This window comes from Myodes glareolus, chromosome 7, assembly GCF_982192425.1.
Source record: "Myodes glareolus chromosome 7, mMyoGla1.1, whole genome shotgun sequence".
Classification (NCBI taxonomy): domain Eukaryota; kingdom Metazoa; phylum Chordata; class Mammalia; order Rodentia; family Cricetidae; genus Myodes; species Myodes glareolus.
The window spans coordinates 76,619,463-76,642,346 of record NC_142032.1 but is presented as its reverse complement, the minus strand read 5'-3'; the positions used below and the strand labels follow the sequence as shown (position 1 = coordinate 76,642,346).

Sequence of the window (22,884 nt, the reverse complement as noted above, 5' to 3'; positions counted from 1 at the left end):
CAGAGGACCGGTGGCTCTCCTAAGTCCTCTAAAGCAGAGGATACTATGAAAACATTAGCAAGATCCAATACAACATTTGAATTAATTATCAGGAGTGTAATGTTGGGTGCAGTAGCACAGACGGGACAGTACCCTCCAAAATTCACATTGTTGTTGAGCCATCTGGTCTCATTCCTAGGACACTGCCTTCAGCATGAGATGGACGAGTCACTCCGCTGTCCTGAATGATCTCAGGAGAGATAACTTGCATTGCTTGGCCAGGTCCAAGTGAAAGGCCAGCAAGGCACATGTTAGTCTGCTGCACCTGTCACTGGAGCCAGCTTCCAGGGTCAACAGGCCCTAAACTTAGGCTTGAATACTACTCTCCATGAATCACACCTAACTGCAAATCAGCTCTATCTTTTTTCATATGGAAGTAATGTGCTCTGGGGAGGAGACTTGACCACTTCACAGAAAAACTTTGTTTTTTTTACAGGAATGCTAGCTTTATAGAAATCTTGCTACATTTGTCTATATTTCTTTTTGTTTGTTTTTTTGTTTGTTTGTTTTGGTTTTTTTGGGGGGGTGGTGTTTGGTTTTTCGAGACAGGGTTTCTCTGTAGCTTTGGAGCCTGTCCTGGAACTAGCTCTTGTAGACCAGGCTGGCCTTGAACTCATAAAGATACACCTTCCTATGCCTCCCAAGTGCTGGGATTAAAGGCCTGCGCCACTACCGTCCGGCTCTCAATTATTTTTTATTCTTATAATTTAAAATTTTTATTATTTCATAACTGAGTGTTTTGCCTGTGTATGGGTATCTGTGCCACATGCTTGCCTACTACCCAAGAAGCTCAGAAGCCAGCATTAGATCTGGAACCTGAATCGGTAATCTGAAGTTACCGATTGTTGCCAGCCACTATGTGAGTGCTGGGAACCAAACCTATGTCATCTACAAGAGCAGCCGGTACTTTTAACCATTGATCCATCTCTCTTATCCCCATTTTTACTGGTCTTGTGTGTTGTGGGGGAAGGGGGAGGGCTCCGGCACAGCATGCATAAAGAAATGAGGAGACAATGTTCAGGAATTGGTTTTCTTACATCACATGGGACCTAGGAGTTGACTCATAACCAGTGTTGGTGACAAGTACTTTTACCCACCAAACTATCTCACAGGCTGTTTTTTGTTTTTTGTTTTTTTTTTTTCAGATACACTTATGTATCCCAGGCTGGCCTTAAACTCCTGTGTACTGACAGACATGTCACCAAGGGTAAACAGAAGCAGTACTTTCTTTTATTCCAACCGCTCAATCCCAAATAATCACACAGAGGCTTATATTAATTACAAAACGCTGACCTATAGCTCAGACTTATTACTATTTAGCTCCTACAAGTCTATATTTTGTCACATGACTCGTGGCTTTACCTGTACTCTAACATCTTGCTTCTCTGGCTGCTGGCTCACCTCTCCCTCTCTCTCCCTCTCTCTCTCTCTCTCTCTCTCTCTGGCTCACCTCCCCCCCGCCCCGACTCTGCCCCTCTTCCTCTCTGTATTTTCAATTTGGCTTTCCCACCTAACCTTATTCTGTCTTGCTATAGTCCAAATCAGTTTTATCACTAACCAATGAGCGCAATACATACTCACAGCATACAGAAGGATTATCCCACAGCAACCAAACCCAGGTGTAGTTGTCTTTAAGTAATCCAGATGGACCCTTTGCCTTTTTTTTAATCCCCTTTGATTATTTTCACACCTTACAAACTTGCTTTACATGTCTCACCATGGGATTCTGCAAAAGCTATTAAAACTCCATATGAGCCATGAATAGTCCTGTCAGGCCTGGTACACTGGGCACTGAACACTGACTCTTGAATGCCCAATTTCCCTAGTAATGCTTGTCATTTTTCGGGGGTCTTCCAGAACTTGATGTTAGGAAGCTTTAGCCACTGATAACTAAGCTTAGTGTTTCATAAGAACTAGTCTACCAGGAATTCTCTTTTTGTTTGTTTGTTTTTCGAGACAGGGTTTCTCTGTAGCTTTGAAGCCTGTCCTGGATCTAGCTCTTGTAGCCCAGGCTGGCCTCAAACTCACAGAGATCCGCCTGCCTCTGCCTCTCGAGTGCTGGGATTAAAGGCATGCGCCACCACTGCCCAGCTCCTACCAGGAATTCTTTTTCCTTTATTACATCAGATTATACAAATTTACATTGTTAATTTCTTTGCTTCCACACACTCAAGATTCCATCTGTAATGGTAACAATAAAATGCTGCAGGTCCCCAAGTGGCAACTGGGCAGTAGTCCGGAGACCACAGCAGGCCACGAAGGCAGCTGGATCCCAGGCAGGAAGCCACATGGCAGGTGAGAGACCACTGAGATGGATAGGCACGCCATGTAGAGTGAAGTTGGATATTTATTTAGTGGGTTAGGGAAGGGAAGGGGAGAAGGGGGAAGAGCAGAGAGAGAGAAAGAGAAACTGGGGGAGGAAGGGATTCAGGCTGGAAGCTGAAGATCAGCCTGGGTGGACAGGGGAGGGAGTGGGTGTCACCATTGCACCATCCGTTCCCATGTCTCACAGTATTATGAAACAGGCCACTAGGGGAATCTCATTTCTTTAAAAGATTTATTTATTATGTATGGTCTGCCTGCATGTATGCCTCCAGGCCAGAAGTTGGCACCAGATCTCATTATGGTTGGTTGTGAGCCACCATGTGGGTGCTGGGAATTGAATTTAAGACCTCTGGAAGAGCAGCCAGTGCTCTTAACCTCTGAGCCATTTCTCCAGCTCCATATCTTCCATTTCTTGTTTAAAAATCTTTTCCAAGGCCAACAAGATAGCCTAAGGTGTGAATATTACTGTCACCAAACCTGACAGCCCGAGTTTGATCCTTGGGACCCACATTGTGGAAAGGGAAAACCAACTCCTATGACATGGCTGTTGACCACACACACTCTATGGCATGTGCACGCCCACACACATACACATAAAATTTAATTTAAAAATAATTCTTTCCAGATCAAACAGATCAGATATTGTTTTCTCTGGTTATCATAGCTGCCCGTCTGGACTATTATTAAGTGCCCCCATCTGCTTACTGAATGAATGAGTGTTTCCCTTTCTCTGTACTAAAGATCAGATCCAGGAAGTATCTTCTGTAACTTCTGCTTCTATCTTTACTTTCTAGTTTCTCCTATGGGTTCCAGGAGTTTGGAACTCAAGAAGAATATAAAAAACTAACTTGTAGCCCCTCGACCGAAGAATGAATAAGGCAAATGTGGTACATTTACACAATGGAGTACTAAACAGCAGAAAAAAAATAGCTTGAATTTTGCAGGAAAATGGATAGAACTAGACCAGAGAACTTAGAGAAAAATACGGACACTAAGAGAGACTTACATAGATCTAATCTACATGGGAAGTAGAAAATATAAAAAGACAAGATCTCCTGAGTAAATTAGGAACATGGGGACCTTGGGGGATGGTTGGAGGGGGAGGGGGAGAGGCAGGGAGGGGAGCAGAGAAAAATGTAGAGCTCAATAAAATATGGAAAAAAGAAAAAAGAAAACATTATTTTGAGTGTGGTAACCCAGACACAGACAATTATCACATGTACTCACTCATTGGTGGTTTTTAAGCATAAAGCAAAGAAAGCCAGCCTACAAACCACAATCCCAGAGAACTTAGACAACAATGCAGACACTAAGAGAGACTTACACAGATCTAATCTACATGAGAAGTAGAAAGTAGAAAAAGACAAGAGCAGAGAAAAATGTAGAGCTAAATAAATATATTCCAGTGTTTCTCACTACAACAATAAAAAAAAACTTGTACTTACTCCTTGTTTTCCATCTTGCTAGCTGTGAGAAATAATAAGCCACGATATGAAATAATAATAAGAAATAATCTTTCTCCCCATTCTCACTTTGCCTGTCAAGTCAGAAACTAGTGTGGAAGGAAACAGTTGCTTGTCTTTGCCTCCTTGCAATAAATACCTCCTTATACCCCAGTACCACGGGGGAGAAGAAGACAAAAAGCTGCTTTAACAGGACACAAAGGACAACTAGAACACTAAATTGTTTTGATATTTTGAGTCATCGAGTTGTTAATTCATGAAAAAAAGCCTCTGTTGTTTAGACCAAGTGTCCACAAGGCAGCAACTCCCAAGGTCAAACCTCCTATTTCAAAAGAAGTAGCAGAAGTCTGTTTGAATATCCTAATCTAAACCAGGCGGTGGTGGCGCAGCACCCCTTTAATCCCCGCACTTGGGAGTCAGAGACGGGTGGATTTCTGTGAGTTCGATGCCAGTCTGTTCTACAAGAGCTAGTTCCAGGACAGCCTCCAAAACAGAGAAACCCCGTCTCAAAAAACCAAACCAAACAAAACAAAACCCTAACCTCTGGTTAGGGTGGAGTGGATCTACCTCTATGGGCCGTCTTAATGTCCAAAACATCAAGTCTGACCTTCAGACAGGTGGAGAAACAAGCTCACATTTTTTTGTGGTTCCGCACATATTGAAATATTTTTAATCTATTTTTTCATCATGGCTCTAATTTCTCCCTGTAGGGCTCTTCCTCTAGTTCCAGATTCCATTTTCTCACAGGAAGAATCTTGGTTCTTAATTATATAAATATTTTAATTTAACTAATTTCGGAATAATTATCTACTATATACCAACAACAAACCTACTTAGGAAAGTTCTCATTTTTGGCACAAGTTGTTAAAGCTAAACCTGATGACAGATCAGTATTTTAGAGTGGTAGAAAGCCAAAGTACTCTATAGTCTTGCACACATTTAATCCCAACACTCAGGTGATAGTGATGGAGGTTCAGACCAGCCTGGTTTGCACAGAAAATTCTAGTGTAACCAGGGCTACATAAGTGAGACACTGTCTTAAAGAAGATAAAAGAAAAGAAAAAGATTTTCGTCTCTTGCTGGAATGTAACCTCAAGGATTTTGCTGTTTTCATTGCTGTTAGTCCAGAGCCTAGGTTTTAGGACTGGGCTGGCTCTGAAGTTACTCGAGGTAGAACCTTATAACCTAGTGTACTTTTTAAAACCAATGACTTCTAGAGAACAAGACTGGTAACCTTGGAGGATCTGCTGCCCAGGATGAGGTCTTAGTTGGCACCAATTGGCAAAGCTGCCTATGTGTACGTATATTGTTTGTTTTCTTTAGTTTTTCGAGACAAGGACTGATTCTCTGTTTAATAGCCTTGACTGTCCTGGAATTCGCTGTGTAGACTAGGCTGGCCTGGAACTCTGCCTGCCACTGCTTCCTGAGCGCTGGGATTAAAGTCGTGAGTGATCACACTTGGTTACATACGTTTTAAGGTTTCCACAATAAAAGAATTTTGGAACAGGCTCTTATTATAATAAAGAGCCGAATTAAGATGAGGATTCCAGTCGGGCGATGGTGGCCGACAAACAAATGATGAGAATTCCTGGAGGAAACTGAAGAGATCCGTGAATTACAATGGAGAAGTCATACTTCCGGTAACCTAACTTCCGCGTCCCTTTCCAGACCTGCAGCACCACTAGATAAAAGCAAATGCCATACATTGATTGGCTGTTTTTGAGGCTCCTCCTTATGGTGGAGACCTTTAGGGAACTTCTAGCTCTAACGTCCTCGCCTGCCCTGAATTCCCGGCTTCCTATTGGACTGCCACTTTCCAATCGGCAAGGTTTCTGAGTCTTAGTCCTCAAGCAGCGGGGATCAGTGGCTGCAATGACGGGATTGGATCCTTAAGTCTTTGTAGGAGCCCTACTGGTTAAAAGCAAAGGAATAAACGCGAACCAGGCGGCTGAAGAGTCTTTGCCCAGGTTAGACTGTCTTTGCCCCATCCTCACGAGTCACTCTGCTCGAGACCTCTCGCCTCCTCCCAGTGGTTGCCAAGTGCGCTTGCGCGGTAACAGCCGCCCGCACCTTGTGCCTTTTCCCCCTTCTTCCGAGCCACCTTTCCCCCCTCCCTTCCCTATCCCTTTCCCTGTCCTGCTACCCTCCCTTACCCCTTGGCCCTTCGGTGTGGTCTCCCCGGTCCTGATCCTTCCCCTACCCCACCCCCGCCCCCCAGGACCCTGGCGCCCCAGCCGCAGGTGTTGCGCCCCCGGGAGCCACGATGTGCTTCGTCTCAGAATCCATGGGTCTCCCTGCCCTCACTGTCCTCCGTTTCCTCCGCGCAGGCCCCCACATCCCTCAGAATGACGTTGGACGTGGGGCCGGAGGATGAGCTGCCCGACTGGGCTGCGGCCAAAGAGTTTTACCAGAAGTACGACCCTAAGGACGTCATTGGCAGGTGAGCCTTGACCAGGAATACAGAGGTACAGAGGAGTGGGATCCTGGCCAAGGATAAACGATTCATTCTGAAGCCCGGCTTGCTGGGAAGGGGTCAGTGGAAAACAGTAACTAAACTAGTATTCTGAGTTAACCCTCTTTTTTTTTCCTTTCTCTTTCTCTAATCCATTCATTTATATAGTCAAGATTGATTGATGCATCAAACTTGATTGTGTGATTGATGCATCAAACTTGATTGTGGGCCAGACACACTGGACACTGGGAGGGTAGAAAATGCCTGTCCTCTGTATTTCAGTTAAAGTGACAGAAAGAAGCACGTGGGTGCTTTTCGAAGGTGTCCAGCTAGCTAGCTAGGGGTCTGTATAGACGCTACTGTGGTGCCATAACCCCGGGGGCGCTATGGGTCTTAGTTGCGGAAGCATAGTATGTTGGTTATGTTGTGTTAGACACTAATGATACCAAGTGAGGTGGTAACAGGAACCCATCAAGTCTCTGTCTTGGAGTTTACATTCCAACAGTAGAGAGATATGAAAGCAAGAGAAAGGTTTTTGCAAGTATTAGGGGGAAAGTAGGCAGTAGGATTCAAACAGCGAAGCCTCCCCAGACAGAAATGGAGTTGGAGAAGTGGGTACCCTAGGGCTTTAGGCCATGATAAGTTTCATGGGTGCCCTGCATGTTTTCACACCGGTGACATGACATGACAGGGGGTTGTGAGCAGGGCCCGAATTCTTCCTGCACCTCAGTTAACTGAGAATAAAAGCAGACTCCACCTTCTGTTTTGCTGTTGAGTTTGGCATGAGTTGGATGATCCTTTTCAGACAGTTTTAGCATATAGTAGTACTTAAAACTCTTAGATTTTTCAAAAAGGTCTTTTTGGCTTTTATGTCGAGATTGGATGGGAAAGGGGCTAATGATGGTGGTCGTTTAGGTTAGTGGTGACTATGGAGATGGGGGGATCCAGGCAATGATTTCAAAGGAGACTGACTGCAGATCATGAAGGAGAGCAAACGGGTGACTTTTAGGGATTTGTTGTTTTGTTTTGTTTTTCGAGCCAGGGTTTCTCTGTAGCTTTGGAACCTGTCCTGGCACTAGCTCTTGTAGACCAGGCTGGCCTCGAACTCACAGAGATCCTCCTGCCTATGCCTCCCGAGTGCTGGGATTAAAGGCCTGCGCCACCACCGCCCGACCCGACCTTTAGGGTTTTATTCAAGCACTTGAGCCTGTTTATGGGAAAGACAAAGGGTGGGACAGAATCAGATTGGGGAACGGGGTGAACAAATCAGGAGTTTCATTTTGGAAATCGCAGTTTGAGACACCCTAGTGGATGGCACTTTCCGATGGGTTTGCATCTGGAAGTCAAGGAAATATATATGATAACCACAAATTTGGGAGACATCAACATGCAGAAAATAGCCGTGAGGAGGGAGAATACAGAGGGCTGAAAGGGGCCAAGGCTCAGGTCCTGGGTCATGTCACCATTTAACGATCATTTAGAAAGAAGAGCTACCAAGGGACCTGGGGAGGTAGCTGTGAGCGAGAGCGAAGACAAGAATTTCCTCTTAGAAGCCTGGCGGGATCTGCTATGTGAAGTGCTTGAGAGGCCTGGGACAGACAGGGGCGTGGCATTAGACTCAGCCAGACACGTTTAGATATCACATGGAGATGTCAGTTTGCAATTGGAACCAGGATTCTATGAGAAATTAAGGATCAAAGACAATATAGTGTGTGAATTGCCCATAGATATTTAAAACTTCTAGAACTCGAAGAAGGTCGACAGACTGTGTCTTAGTTACTGTTCTGTTGTTGTGAGGAAACACCATAACTTAACTTATAAGAGAAAGCACTGAATTGTGGGCTTGCTTTCAGTTTCGGAGGGTCAGTCCGTTACCTTGGCAGGGAGCATGATGGCAGGGGGCCACAGCACTGGGGCAGTGCCTGAGAGTTCACATCTTACCCACACACAGCAGGTGGGGAGAGCACACTCATTCCCAGGGACACATTTCCTAATCCTTCCCAAACAGTTCTACTTACTAGGGAACATGCCTTCAAACATGTGTGCCTGTGGGGGTATCCACACTGAGTGTATTAAGGAAAAGAGCCCACGTCCAAATCCTGAGGCGTTACAGGATTCAGGACAACAGGAGGAGGATGCAGAAAGTGAGACCTGTGGGGAAGAACCAAACCTGGACTCCACTTCCAAGGGAAACAAAATCGTTTTGGAGGAGGCAGATCAGAGGTGACATCCTGTAGGACCAGCGTTATTATGACATCATCACTTATCTTTCTCCTCAGTCCTGGCTGTCCTTGAGCTCGCTCTGTAGCCCAGGCTGACCTCAGACTCACAGATCCTCTTGTGTCTGCCTCCCGAGTGCTGGGGTTAAAGGCGTACACCACCACCACCCGGCATAGTACCTGCTTTTAATGCTAGTGCTCAGGGAGATGGAGGTAGAGGCAGATGAAACTTTTTAGAAAAAAAACAACAACAACTTTATTTCATCTGTATTGGCATAATGATGTCAGATTCTCTTGAACTGGAGCTACAAACAGCTGCGAGCTGCCATGTGGGTGCTGGGAATTGAACCCGGGTCCTTTGGAGGAGCAGTCAGTGAGTGCTCTTAACCACTGAGCCATCTCACCAGTCCCAGATGAAGCTTTTTAGAGTTTCAGGCCAGCCAGACTTAACAGTGAAACTATTCAGGGGGGCGGGGCTAAGTGTCGCCCAAAAGGGGCCTGACAGGTGGTAGGTAGAGCTCTTGCTTAGCATATATGAAGCCCTGGGTTCAGTCCCCAGAACTTTAGAGGGAGGAGGAGAGAAGAGGCTATTACCCTTGTTAACTGATAAGCTGGGAAGTTTTCAGACAATGAGTAACGTGATTGAACCTCTGTTTACGAAGCTGTTGGAGAAGCAGTGTGTTGGATTAGAGAACCTCGGCAGCTGGGAAGAGACTGAGGCAGCTGTCACAGTCGTCCAAATAAGGAAGATGAAGGCCTGAGCCTGGCAGCGAATGTGCTGGTGGTGACGCCCGAGGGTGTGGAGTAGAGAGAGGGGGCCGGTTTAGCCTGGGGTGTGAGCAGCAGCAGTGTTAACAATAGGAACAATAAATAATTAGATCAGAGAGAGAAGTTAGTTTGGGGGAAAATGCAGTGTGCGTTGCTGATGAGAGATGTGGACTAGGAAAGATGTCCAGGCAGACAGGCCCTGACGGGGGAGACGGCTGGGCTTAGAGACTGAGGTCACGGAGATGCGGGTGCTCGGGACTAAGGATGGAGCCTTGGGCAAGCTCAGCTTATTTATATTTGTTATTTTTGAGAATATCTCTGTGTAACCACGGTTGGCCTGGAACTCAAAATTCTACTGTCTCAGCCTTCTGAGTGCTATAATTATAGACATGGGCCAACATACTCTGCTCTATTGATTTGTTTTGGCGGACTCTTGGTGGGGGGGCTGGGTGGCTGGATTTGAGCCCAGAGACTTTCACACGCTAAACAAGTACTCTCCCATTGAGCTACAGCCTAAACCTGTATTTGGGCATTGTTAATCCAGGCTCAGCAAGCACACCACCCTACACTATGCTCACAGCCCAAGGCTGACCTCTAAGGAACGGGAAGAAGATTAGACTTTGAGTCTTAAGACTTGGAAATGATCTAGAATCATACTAGAAAGGTTTACTAAAGAGTAAGTGCCATTAAAATAAAAGCTTATGGAATGCTCGAAGAGTTCCTTTCTGCTAGAGAACAGAGTTGGTGGGGGTGGCATTTAGTCTGGTCTAGATGACTTAGTGACTTGAGCCCTTTGAACTTCCAAAAAAAATTACGAGGTTTTTGTTTTGTTTTGTTTTTTGTTTTTTTGGTGGTTTGGTTTTTTTTTTTTGGTTTCCAAGACAGGGTTTCTCTGTACCTTTGGAACCTGTAATGGAACTAGCTAGCTCGTGTAGACCATGCTGGCCTCAAAGAAATCCACCTGCCCCTACATCCCGAGTGCTGGGATTGAAGGCGTGTACCACTACTGCTAAATTACAAGATTCTTAAATGAAGTTTATTAAAGATGAGTTGCCTAGAGACTGGAAATGTGGCTTAATGGTAGAATGCTTCCCTAGCATGTGTGAGGCCCTGAGTTCCACTATATACATACATACATACATACATACATACATACATGCAGATTTGACCGTTAGCTTGAGGCTCATATGGATAGAAAAATGAAATTATAAAGTAACCAAGAATAATACAGTAGGAGGAGGTGTGTGTAATGGTCCAGTTAAGATATGGCCAAAAGATAACACACCATTGGCTATGCTACATTTGACCTGACGCTCAGTAAATTTGTACTGTGATTTACTTGTGCTGTGGATGACAGAATTCTAAACAAAGGGACTTAGGTGTATGACACTCAGGGTGCAGAAGAGCATGGAGGTAAGGCCATGTGAAGGCCAACCAGGGAATCAGCAGCAGAAGTGTGTTTTGATGACAGAACCCACGCATGGAGGTCCATGTGCCTCTTACAAAAGCCACACAGACTTTCCTGCCTCTTTCTTGCTAACATTTCCAACATCCCTTTGAGATATTTCAGAGTTGTACAAGATAAAGTCCAGACAAGTTATCTTGGGTCATTTCTGGATCTGTTGGTGGCAAATTTGTGACCTACACTAGGGTCTTAGTCTCAACAGATCTTTTACACGCAGAGTGTCACAGGGAGGTCTGGGATTTGGATGGAGACTGAGATAGTTTCTTACCACTCCTACCAGGGACAAACTCTGGCATCATGTCAGAAGCCTTGCTCAGGGCTTACACACAGTGGGAAGGATAGAGCCTGGATTTCACCAAGTCTTCTGCCGGAGTCCCTGTGGGCTTTGTGTGGCATCTTGCTGGTTGGTACTCAGGCTGGTTGGCCTGAGGACACTGTGAAGGCCAGGGTTTGTTCCTCTGGCACTTGTCCTGATGTCATGGGTCTTCAGAGTCTGGGACAGCAAGCACAGTGGTCCAAAGGCTCCATAAGGAGGAAGCCAGATGCTGGGGCATGCCTGTAGTCTCAGAACTGAAGCAGCTGAGGCAAGAGGATTGAGCTCAGGGCCAGCCTGGGCTACAGAGCAACATAGCAAGACTCAGTCTTGTGGGTATAGTGGCACCCATCTTTAATCCTAGCACTTGGAAGGCAAAGGCAGTCTGATCTCTGTGAGTTTGAGGCCACCATGGTCTATGTAGTGATGTCCAGAACAGCCAGAGCTGTACAGTGAGATCCTGTCTCGAAAAAGAAAGCGGGGTGGGGGGGGCGGGGGAGGAAGGACACTGGCGAGAGTAGGGAGGCCTGACGTGACCGTCATCTGACTCTCCGCTAGAGGGGTGAGCTCTGTGGTTCGCCGCTGCGTTCATCGAGCTACTGGTGATGAGTTCGCTGTGAAGATCATGGAGGTGACGGCTGAGCGACTGAGTCCTGAGCAGCTGCAGGAGGTGCGGGAAGCCACACAGCGAGAGATGCACATCCTTCGCCAAGTCGCTGGCCACCCCCATATCAGTGAGGCTGCATTCCCTGGTCCTGCTGACTGACAGCCCCCCATGTCTGCTAGCCCTGTTCCTAAACCACGCCCTAGAATTGCCTCTAGGTCTCTCTGCTCTTCCTCCTCACTCTCTACCTCCAAGAGTGGCCAGTCTTTGGGTCCCTGTGGCCTCCTTTGTACTCCTTCCTTCCCCCTAGAATAGTCTAGCACTGCCTTTGGGTGGAAAAGCGCCTGTGGTGTGTATCTGCTCCTTCCCATCTCTCTCTGCCTTTCTGCCTCTTTCCCCAGTCACTCTCATCGATTCCTACGAGTCTTCTAGCTTCATGTTCCTGGTGTTTGACCTGTGAGTATCACCCTGCCCGACTGAGAAGCCTATTCCTTGCCTCCATGCACGGCCCAAGAAGTACAGCTCCATCCGTGGGCAGGAGACCACTCTGTTTACATCTTGCTCTGCCTCCCTGAAAACCCAAGGCACAGGCCTTCTTAGGTGCCATGATTGAGGCAAATATTTCAAGAGTAATACTGAACAATCAAAATGCCAAGAGTTCTAATGACCCAAGGGGTCCCTATCCCAGTCCCTCAACCATGAACTAATTCTTTATAAAAGTTCCTCACTCAGCCATCTTAACTCATTTAACGCAGTGCACCGCTGGCCGCCTCTGTCTGTGGGTTCTTCTTTGGTTTATCTGAATCTTATCTTATTATATGATAGAGTGCAAACTAACGGCCAAAGTATTTCCAGAGTACTGTCTAGCCAGGCATCATGCCTGTAATCCCAGGACTCCAGAGGCAGAGAATTGCAAGACGATTGTAAATTCAACGCTAGCTTGGGCTATGTACCAAGACCCTATATCTGGGAGAAGAGGGAATAATAAACCAAAGATTAACAGAGACCTTCAGAAAAAAAAAAATGCATGACACTATTAAATTGCCCTCTGCAAAAATCTAAGGGGAAATAGGAAATGTCTATTAACTGTCCTGCAGAGTCGCTGGACAAAGACAGTCTGCTTTGAGTATTGATCAGAATTGTGATTATAGCCTCAGTTTTATTATTTACTTATTTTTGTATGTATGTATTTTGCTTTTTGGTTTTGGGTTTTTTTGTTGTTTTGTTTTTGTTTTTTGTAGCCCTGGCTAGTCTGGTCTTTAACTCACAAAGATTCTCCTGCCTTTGCCTCCCAAGTGCTGGGATTAAAGGTGTGCATCACCACACCTGGCTGTAGCTTCAATTTAAAAGATGATAAAAACAAACTCCAAAATCGTCTGATTCGGGGGCTGGAGAGATGGCTCAGTGGTTAAGAGTACTGACTGTTCTTCCGGGGGATCCTGGTTCGATTCCCAGCACCCACATGGCAGCTCACAACTGTCTCTAACTCCAAGATGCAACACCCTCACACAGACATACATACCAATAAAATAAAATTTAAATTAAAAAAAATACATACACACACATGTGTTTACGCATGCACACAAATTGAAGATACACAGACAAGCTTTTTTTTTTTTTTAAATCATCTCATTCTACCTTTTAGTAACTGTTAACTGAACTCTAGGCCCGTTTTCTAGATGGCCTTAAGAGGGCTCTTGCAGCTGTAGTTGCTCTCAGATAAGGAAGAACTCCTGGAAATTATTGTCACAAGGAGTCACTATTCTTTCTAAAAGTGTCCCTTCATGGCACATTAAGAATATTTAAACCACCAGCCCACTGTGTCAAAAACTGCCCTGGAATCCAGCTCACTCCTGGGATGTTGTCTCCCAGGCTCCGGATGGCCACAGAGGTAGCTAGCACTCCTCACTAGCCCTGTCCTCTTCTCAGTCGGGTGCATCTGCCTCTTGTCCTCCCCCATCTCCTAGGATGCGGAAAGGAGAGCTGTTTGACTATCTCACGGAGAAGGTGGCCCTCTCAGAAAAGGAAACCAGGTACTGGTAGAGCCTAATGCCCCTGGGGTGGACAGGGCAGTGGTACAGGGAGAAACAGGAGTCTGTTCCTCGCCAGGTCCATCATGAGGTCTCTGCTGGAGGCAGTGAGCTTTCTCCATGCCAACAACATTGTCCACCGAGACCTGAAGCCCGAGAATATTCTCCTAGATGACAACGCGCAGATCCGCCTTTCCGACTTCGGGTTCTCCTGCCATTTGGAACCTGGCGAAAAGCTTCGAGGTGAGGGAAGGAGACCCATGCTTGAGGTTGGCTGGCCAGCTTGGGAACAGAGTCCCAGATGCCAAGGAAAATAAAATGAATACTTGCTGAGTACCCTCTTGGTGCCAAGGCTTTGGGCAACTCTTCTTTACCTTGGAGAATGGAGACGAATAAGCAAGAGGACTATGCCAAAAAAGCTAGAAGAAAGGAACATTGTTCAATTTGAGGGGTCCACAGAGGAAGGGGCTTCAGAGCTGGCCTTTGTCCTAGGAGGAAAGAGAGTAGGGCTAGAAGGGCCCAGCACTTTGTTTGAAACGTAGATAAAATGAGAGCTTTGTGTGGTGCTTCAGTGCTGTGAGGAGCCTGGTGTATCCAGCCGGCCTTGTGTGTGGCATCTCTCCTGGGGCCCCTGATGCCATGCATTCACTATGATAGAAATATATCTGGGACCGGGAAGATGGCATTTGCCATTCGAGTTTGAGGACCAGAGTTTGGATGCCAGTAACCATGGAAATACCAGCATGTAGGAGGCAAGGATAACCTTGGAGTAAACTGGCTAATGAGGCTATCTCAATCAGTGACGCTTTGGGCTCAGGGGAGAGTCTCGCCCAAATACATAAAGTAGAAAACAGTTGTGGAAGATGACCAATGTTAGCATTGGACCTACACATCTCTCTCTCTCTCACACACGCACACGCGCGCACACACACACACACACACACACGCACGCACGCTATTTCTAATACAGATGGAAAACTTTAAGCAAATTCAAATCCAAGAATTCCAAGAGCTTCCTTTATGGTTTTGTACTGCACATACTAATAGCTATCGAGTAATGGGCATTAGGGGCTGGAGAGATGGCTCAGAGGTTAAGAACACCTGCTGCTCTTCCAGAGGTCTTGAGTTCAATTCCCAGCAACCACATGGTGGCTCACAACCATCTGTAATGATCTCTGGTGCCCTCTTCTGGCATGTAGCCATGCATGCAGAACACTGTATATGTAGTAAATAAATCTTTAAACAAACCAAAAAATGGGCTTTTACCATGGGCAGGTGCCACACCAAACCTCTCTGCTGTGGCTTATTTCCGTAAGTCTTCTCAGCAGTGACCTGAGATTAGTAGTGTAGGCGTCCCTTAGAACTAGGCGTGAAGACATGGGATGCCTTACCCACGCTGCTCTTGGGCTTCCACACACGCATCTTTGGAACCCTTTGCCCTGCCTGCTTCACCCTTCTCTTGGCCTGAGAGGTGCACATCTCACTTCAGCCTCCACTCAGGGAGGTCCCCCTGCTTTTTGTATTTTCCTGGTCACATGACTTAACACTGTTACTTTTTTCCTTGCTTCCTGGAAGATAGTGAGCTTGGGAAAGGTACATCCACCTCATGTCCATCTGATAGAGCTGTCTTAGTAGATGCTAGATAGTCAAATACTTGCATTTCCAGGCTTTTTCTATTTAGGCTTATTAAGTTTTCTTGGAAGTACAACATGAAATAGTTTGGAATTTCTGAAATCAAAGAATTGGTACCCTTGAGTGTTAAAAAGAAACTAAAAATACAGATTTGTGTCAAGTGATGGAGGAACCAAGCCTTGGTCCTCATGCCATGATAGAAAATCAAGGGTTTTTGTGGGGGGGTTGATTTGAGACAAGGACTCTCTATGTAGCCCTGTCTGTCCTAGAACTAACTCTGTAGACCAGCATAGCCCATGTGGACCTAACCCAGCTGAAGGATAGACTTTAAACAGGGACCACCCTGGTATATGCTTTAAGAAATTCTGGCTTGTGCTGGACATGGTGGTACACTCCTTCAATGCCAGCACTCAGGGAGCAAAGGCAGGCAGATCTGAGTCTGACTTAGCCAAGCCAGTCAAGGCTACATAGTGAGATCCTGTCTAAAAAAAGAAAAATTCCAGGCTGGGGATGGAGCTCAGTGGTAGAATAATTGATTAGTATGTGTGAAAACCCAGGCACTAGAAGAAAAAACTCCTTTCAAATTGAAGAGACCCAAAAAGAACTTCAAATTTCTATTTGTTCTCCTTTGGCTGAATGGTGGTACCACTCACCAGAATGCACCCTGGGAAAGGGAGAATAGGTTTGGCCGAAAGTAATGCAGCAAAACTTTGAATTTTACTTTTCACGTGTATTATGTATCTAATAACGTGGCACAAGTTGTCCTGATGAATGAGTAACTTGGCTTGGCTTCAGGAGGTGAATGATGTGGTTGAGTAAGACCTCAGAGTCATTCCCAAACCGGGCATTCCTAGGAAGGCCACTGTGAGCTTTGGTGGGGATGTGAACTGGTTTGCTAGGGTCATGGTCTTGCTCTGTGGCTCCACAGGAGACGCAGAAGCAGACAAGGTACACGCGTGCTCTGGCAGAACTGAGAAGGCCCTGGTATGTAGGGCTCTGGAGGGGTCTAGCGCCATTCCTTCTCTCCCCAGAGCTGTGTGGGACTCTTGGGTATGCAGGGCTCCAGAGGGGTCTAGCGGCATTCTCTCCCTCTCTCCCTAGAGCTGTGTGGGACTCCTGGGTATCTAGCACCAGAGATCCTTAAATGCTCCATGGATGAAACCCACCCAGGCTATGGCAAAGAAGTCGACCTGTGAGTTTGTCCTCCTCTCCCCTTCTGTGTGTCGTTCTTGCTTGTTACCTAGGCCAGTCTAACCATGGTCTCATTCTCAGCTGGGCCTGTGGGGTGATCTTGTTCACACTTCTGGCTGGCTCGCCACCATTCTGGCACCGGCGCCAAATCCTGATGCTACGTATGATCATGGAAGGGCAATACCAGTTTAGTTCGCCTGAGTGGGATGACCGCTCCAACACTGTCAAGGACCTGGTGAGTAGCAGCCATGAAAGAGAGTCCCTAGGGAAGACCGAGAGCAGACTCTAATGTTGTAAGGTTTCTCTAGATCTCAAAGCTGCTACAAGTGAATCCTGAGGAGCGCCTGACAGCTGAGCAAGCCCTGCAGCACCCCTTCTTTGAGCGCTGCGAAGGCAGCCAACCCTGGAACCTCACACCTCGCCAGAAGTTCCGGGTAAGCCAAGGAGTGGCCGGTTCTGCACCTGGGCCTTGTCCTTTGCCCTGTGCCAGATCTCTATCAGGGTGAATACTGTCCCTTTTCCCAGGTGGCAGTGTGGACAATCCTGGCTGCTGGACGAGTGGCACTGAGCACTCACCGCCTACGGCCACTAACCAAGAGTGCACTGTTGAGAGACCCCTACGCACTGAGGCCAGTGCGGCGCCTCATTGACAACTGTGCCTTCCGGCTCTACGGGCACTGGGTGAAGAAGGGGGAGCAGCAGAACCGGGCAGCCCTCTTCCAGCACCAGCCTCCTAGGTTGTTCCCCGCTGTGGCCACTGAAGAAGAAGGGGACTCCAACACTATCACAGAGGACGAGGCTGTGCTGGTGCTGGGCTAGAACCTCATCCCTGGCAAGCCAGAAAGCAGGACTCTCCAGGAGGAGATTTTTTTTTTTTTATCATTCCCGACTGTTGGGACTCAGACCTTAGCCCTGCCTTGCCAAGCCTACCACTGCTATCACTGGACTGCTACCACTACTCATCCTGGACTTGGAGATCAGGGCTGACTGAGATGGAAGGGAACCTCTTCCAGTGCTGTGCCTGACCTGGCCATCGCTGTCTTGTGCTGCATCTGAAATAAAACTGCTACAAGCCTGGGAGAGCCGGTGCCCGTGTCCGCTGTCTGGTTGCATAGGGGAGCACAGAAGGTGCTCATGAAGGTGGGAGATGGGATGCTCTGGCCCAGGTCTTTATTGGAGAAGATGCTGGGGATCACTTGGTCTTGGTCTTGCCTTTGCTGGGAGGTGGCTGATAGGGCCGCTCCAGGGCAGCCAGTTTGTTGCTCATTCTTTCCTCGCTCTCCTTGAGCCGCTCCTCCACCAGCTGCTGCAGTTGCCTCAGCTCCTTGCTCAGCTGCGTCTTGATGTAGGTTTGAAGGATGCACACCTCGCCTACGGGGAGAGAGGAAGGACAGGAGAGGTGGTGAGCTGTGCAGAGTGGTGCTGTAACTTAGGAACTGTCAGCATTACTCTGAGACAGATGGCTGGGCAAAGCAGCCAAACTACACTTCCTGGATTCAGATCCTGACTACTTCTGACATAAGGCAGCCCATCCATCAGCTTCTTCATGAAAAACATGGATGGTAGCAATTCCGTGACTATAGGATTGAGTTAATAGGCACAGCAGCATGTTTAAAGGCCGGGTCTCCTGGGACCTAGTATTACCAGGTCAGTACTTGCCTTTGTCAACCATTCCCCCATCGCTCTCTTTCAGGGGCCACCTTTCCTATGCATAGCAACACCCCAGTAATTACACTGTTGTCTGGACTTTTGCATAAGGAATTATTTAGAGAGGGGACATGGGGCTGGAGAAATGGCTCAGTGGTTAAAGGGACTAACTGCTCTTCCACAGAATCTGGGTTCAGTTCTCAGCACCTACATGGTACTCCAGCTCCCAGGGCATTCAGACCTCTTCTGACCTCTGGGTACTGCACACATGTGTGCACAGATACACATGTAAGCAAAACTCCCAAACAAAATAAAAATAAATAAATCTCAAGAAATTTTAGGGGACACTAGAACTAAAACTAAGTCCTGAGCTGGATATGGTGGAGCATCTCTACAAGCCCATTACGCAGGCTGGACAGAGGGATCAGTAGTTCAAAGCCAGCCTGGGCTACACAGCAAGACCTTGTTTCACAAAAAACTAAAACAAGGGTTGGTGGATAGTTCAGTGGGTAAAAGCTTGCTGTGCCAGCCTGCCAACCTCAGCTTGAGCTTCAGAACCCACATAAAGGTTGAAGGACTGACTCCCAAATTCTCTGAGTTCCACAGGCATTCATTCTGTCTCTAATAAAACAAGGGACCGGAGAGGCAGGAGGATCTCTAGGAGTTTGAGGCCAGCATGGTCTACATAAGTTCCAGAACAGGCAGGACTATTAGACCCTGTCTCAAAAAAGGGGTGGGGCATGGGCTGAGGATACAGTTAGTGGTGAAACGCATATGCAAATGTCGCTCATTTCGTTCCCCCCAGTATTACAAAACAAAACAAATCAGCAGGGGGAAGAGGGGACTTGAAGACTCAAATAGACCCAAACCCTTCATTCAATCTTGACAGAGTCCCGGGGCTCCTAGACACCTCAACCCTTGACAGTGCTCACTTGGTTGTTCCTCAGGCTGAATCTCAGTCTCCGGTTCTTGCTCCTGAGGAGTAGCTGCCTGTTCCACTGCCTCCTCGCCCTCTTTCTCTGCAAGCCAGAAGCGGGAAGAGGCCTTAGTCCCAGCCCTGGCCTAGTGCCAGCCTGGCTCATCTGTGCCCATCTTACCCTCTGGCTTAGGGAGCTGTAGCCCCATGTAAGTCAACGATAGGTCCAGCCGAACCTGGGGAGACACAGGAAGAAGGAGGCTGAGAAGATAGCACCTATCATAAGAGGAAGGTGGAGTCAGGTGGCCTCGCAGCCTGTACACAGTACCTGGGGTGTGAAGACATATTTGTAGAGCTTGAAGTGGCGGAAGTAGGTGTTGACCACATAGTCCGCCAGTGCCAGCAGCTGTTCCTCCTTAAAAAGGTCTATGCTGAACGGGGGCCGCTGTGATGGCAATTAGGAGTGAGTTAGCACCCCGACAGCCTCCAGAATCAGGGCAGACCTCAGGGGGCCTTCAGAGGGAGAGGGAGGATGATGGTGGTGGGAGAGAACAGGAATTTGGGCTAGATCTTACCCTGACTCCATGGCAAAAGAGAACGTTGGTAAAGTAGCGGTAACATTCCTCCACATTGCCCAAAGGGGTGGCTGGAAGGAAACCAGGTGCTGCGGTCAGGCCTTTCCTACCCGTCATCCCGCCATCCCTCTACTTGTAGAGCGCGGGATTCAGAAGTAAGGCCTGGCTTGTTCTCACTGTATACTTCCCTAGGCACTGAACAAGACAGACAAGGTCCTTCCCTCCAGAGGTTTAGTTTTGTTTCTGGGACAGCATTTCATTCTGTAGTTTAGACTAGACTGAAACGCACTGTGTAACTCTTGCCGGCCTCAAACTAATGACATTGCTCCTGCCTCAGCCTCTGAGCACAGGGGTTTCAGGCTTGGGTCCACCATACCACCAGCAGGAAGGCTATTCTGTTTTTGAGACAGGGTCTCCTGTTGCCCAGGACAGCCTTGAACTCACTTGGAAACTGAGGATGACCTTGAACTTCTGATTCTCCTCCTTCTACTTCCCAAGTGCTGGGATGAGAGGTGAGTAATCCTGACTTCGACAGTGCTGGAATTGGACCCAGGGTTCTGCGTATGCGAGATAAGGGCTCTCCTAACTGAGCTACATCCCCAGGCCCCTATTTATCTCTTTCTTAGAACAGACCCATACCATCAGTACCACGTGTTTCATCTACTGATAAGGAAATCGATCTCAAAGGTGATGAAAATGTGGTGCCATGATACTAGTTATGGTGAGACAAAAATCACAAATTGCGGTCTCCCTGCTTCTGCTTCCCACAGTCACTTGTGCTAGCCCAGCCTCCTCTCCTGGGGCTCAACACTTCTGGCGGCTGCCTCCCTCTCACCAACACAGGCCTTGTGAAGATCTTGGAGCAAGGCGCAAGCTGCTGACGTCTGCTCTAGTGAAAAGCCCTGCTGGCGGCAGAAGATGAGTGCATAGGAAAAGAGGTCCAAGATAATAGCATCCCGTAGGCTCTGGTCAGGATAGCCAAGCTCCAGGAGCTCAGCTAGCACCCTTGGGATGGAGAGGAAGGAATGAGTAAGGCTGTGAGTTCTCCCCACCCTCCCCTTAGGGTTTATTTCTATTATATGGGGATGGGTATTGTCTGCATGTGTGTATTGTGTACCACGTTTGTTTGGTGCCAGGGAGGCCAGCAGAAGATGTTCGATCCTTGGGAACTGGAATTACAGACCATGTGGGTGCTAGGAACCAAACCTGGGTCCTTTACAAGAACAGCCAGTGCTCTTAATCACTGAGCTGCCTCTGCAGCCCTAAACACAGCCTCCTCTCCGTCTCCATCACCTGACACTCACTCTGTGTCTTCCCTCCCAAGGGTCCTGTCTCTCCCAACACAAACCCATACTCTCTCATCTCTTCCACAGTGGCTGCCTTCTCCAGTCTGTGCATAGAATGGAGGTCCAGGTATTTCCTGTTAGGAAAAGATGAGACAAATCATTGATGGCTTGTGTAACTTCCTGATGGGGCATCGGACTGGGAATCAGGACTTAAGGCTTAACTAATGTACTAAGTACCTTTTGGCAAGGCATTTTTGTGGGCCTCACTTCCACTGTAAAGAGGACTATCGTGGTCTAAGATCTAGACTCTAGATGAACCCTCAGGAGATCTTTTATTTATAAATCTAATGATCAGAAAACTCGTGTTTGCTGGGTGGTGGGGGCACATGCCTTTAATTCCATCACTCAGAAGGCAGAGACAGGTGGATCTCTGAGTTTGAGACCAGCCCAGTCTACAGAGCAAGGTTCAGTACAGGCTCCAAAGCTACAGAGTAGCTATGTCTTGGGAAAAAAGAAAGAAAAAAGGAAAGATAAAAGAAAAAGAAAGAAAAGAAAACGTGAGTTCCTGTCTTGCTGTGTGTGACCATGGTGAAGTCCCCCAGGGTCTTGGTATCAATCTGCACAGCGCTCTATCATGTTTGCATGCTCCATCCTGTCTGTCTTCTCACACCGCCACTTTGGACTGAGGAGCCCAGAACACCGGTGACTTGGTCACCTTGAGCATCGCTCAGCTCGGTCTCTTCATCTGTAAAATTGGGGTGCCCTGGCTGCTGGACAAGACTGTTGGGGAGACCTTAAAGGAATAATACAAATGAGAACTGTAATTTCCCCCAGGGCTTTCCACACTCACCACATACAGATCCGGGGCTGGGGTAGTGGTGGCTGTGGAGAGAAAACAGATAACGGGAAGAAGAGCTATTACAGTATGTGGCTCCTCGTCTCTGGTCCATCGTGAATGCCTAGAGGGTCTGAGGACGCTATAATTTTATGTATAGTACAGGGTGCGAAGCTGGGATTTGGAGGGCTCTAAATACTATTTAGTAACCTATTAACAAGGCAACTCCAGAAATATCTCAAACGTTAGTAAATGTAATGACTGGCGGCGCCTTACCGGGAACTCTTTTATAAATATTCACTAGTGGACAACTCTGTCCGGCCCTCACCGGGAACAAGTTGGCTCCAGGATCTTCAGCCACTTTCACAGAAGTAGTGGCCTCTGCGGCAGGCTCAGTCATCTCGTCTGTTTCAGTACTCATAGCCAGTCCACCCAACGAGCTGGGACACCTCTCCAGTTCCTGCTGCATTTGGGGGAGCTGTTCAGATTCCGACTGCACCGTAACTCCCAGGATCTGGCTGGATTGGGGGCTGATCATCTTTTTGTCCTTCTGAGCCACAGTCAAACGCTCTCCCGTCCGGGCTCTGGAACAGCTAGCTCTACCACTGCAATGCCCGGACCTGTCCCTTGTAGTGGTTCTCCACCGGCGATGAAGACAGAGGCAGCCAATCCGCAGCGGGCGTCTTCTCAATCCAGTCTCCCCGGTGACCGTTGTTAAGGAAAGTAGAAAGTACAACCACACGCCAATCATTGAGAAGATAGAGCGCATGCGTAACAAGTTGCACGTGCCTCTTGTTGCTTATGGGGGAATCGCTGTTTTTAAGTATTGAATTAAAAAGAAATTTGTGTGTGTGTGTGTGTGTGTGTGTGTGTCTGTATGTGTGTGCGCGCGCGCGCGCGTGTTCGCGTGCGTGTGTTCCTGTGCGGGTGCGCGTGCGCGTGCGCAGGTCGCTCGCGGATGTCCACGGAGGCCAGAAGAGGGCGACGAATCACCTGGATCTGGAGTTACAGGCGGTCGTGAACCCGGGCTCCTGAATGGCAGTAAAGGCTCCAATTGCAGGTCCACCTCTCCATCTCCTGGGCTGCAAAGTGCAACTGCGGTGTCAGTAACTATGGGAACAGTC

The 22,884-nt window shown here is 47.6% G+C and overlaps 2 protein-coding genes across 4 annotated transcripts; one reads left to right on the top strand and one right to left on the bottom strand.

Annotated features, from left to right (window-relative positions):
* Positions 1-5,587: 5,587 nt before the first annotated feature.
* Phkg2 (phosphorylase kinase catalytic subunit gamma 2) lies at positions 5,588-17,581 on the top strand. The gene is made up of 10 exons (XM_087908415.1): positions 5,588-5,794; positions 6,155-6,267; positions 11,603-11,778; positions 12,050-12,104; positions 13,616-13,681; positions 13,758-13,921; positions 16,412-16,502; positions 16,583-16,736; positions 16,810-16,935; positions 17,027-17,581. The coding sequence occupies exons 2-10, from the start codon at positions 6,173-6,175 to the stop codon at positions 17,318-17,320; spliced, it is 1,221 nt and encodes a 406-aa protein (XP_087764541.1). The 5' UTR covers positions 5,588-5,794; positions 6,155-6,172; the 3' UTR covers positions 17,321-17,581.
* Positions 17,582-17,654: 73 nt separating this feature from the next.
* Positions 17,655-22,683, bottom strand: Cfap119 (cilia and flagella associated protein 119). Of its 3 annotated transcripts, none has more exons than XM_048455018.3 (9): positions 22,089-22,683; positions 21,776-21,807; positions 20,988-21,059; positions 20,475-20,644; positions 19,640-19,710; positions 19,393-19,509; positions 19,246-19,300; positions 19,081-19,167; positions 17,655-17,872 (listed from the first exon to the last, which is right to left on the bottom strand). In XM_048455018.3, the coding sequence occupies exons 1-9, from the start codon at positions 22,527-22,529 to the stop codon at positions 17,694-17,696; spliced, it is 1,224 nt and encodes a 407-aa protein (XP_048310975.1). In that variant the 5' UTR covers positions 22,530-22,683; the 3' UTR covers positions 17,655-17,693. The 3 variants fall into 3 exon arrangements, with proteins under 3 accessions (XP_048310975.1, XP_048310976.1, XP_085549275.1); XM_048455019.3 differs by having other exon boundaries at positions 20,994-21,059; XM_085693149.2 differs by lacking the exons at positions 20,475-20,644; positions 20,988-21,059; positions 21,776-21,807 and having other exon boundaries at positions 22,037-22,683.
* Between the last annotated feature and the right edge of the window lie 201 nt (positions 22,684-22,884).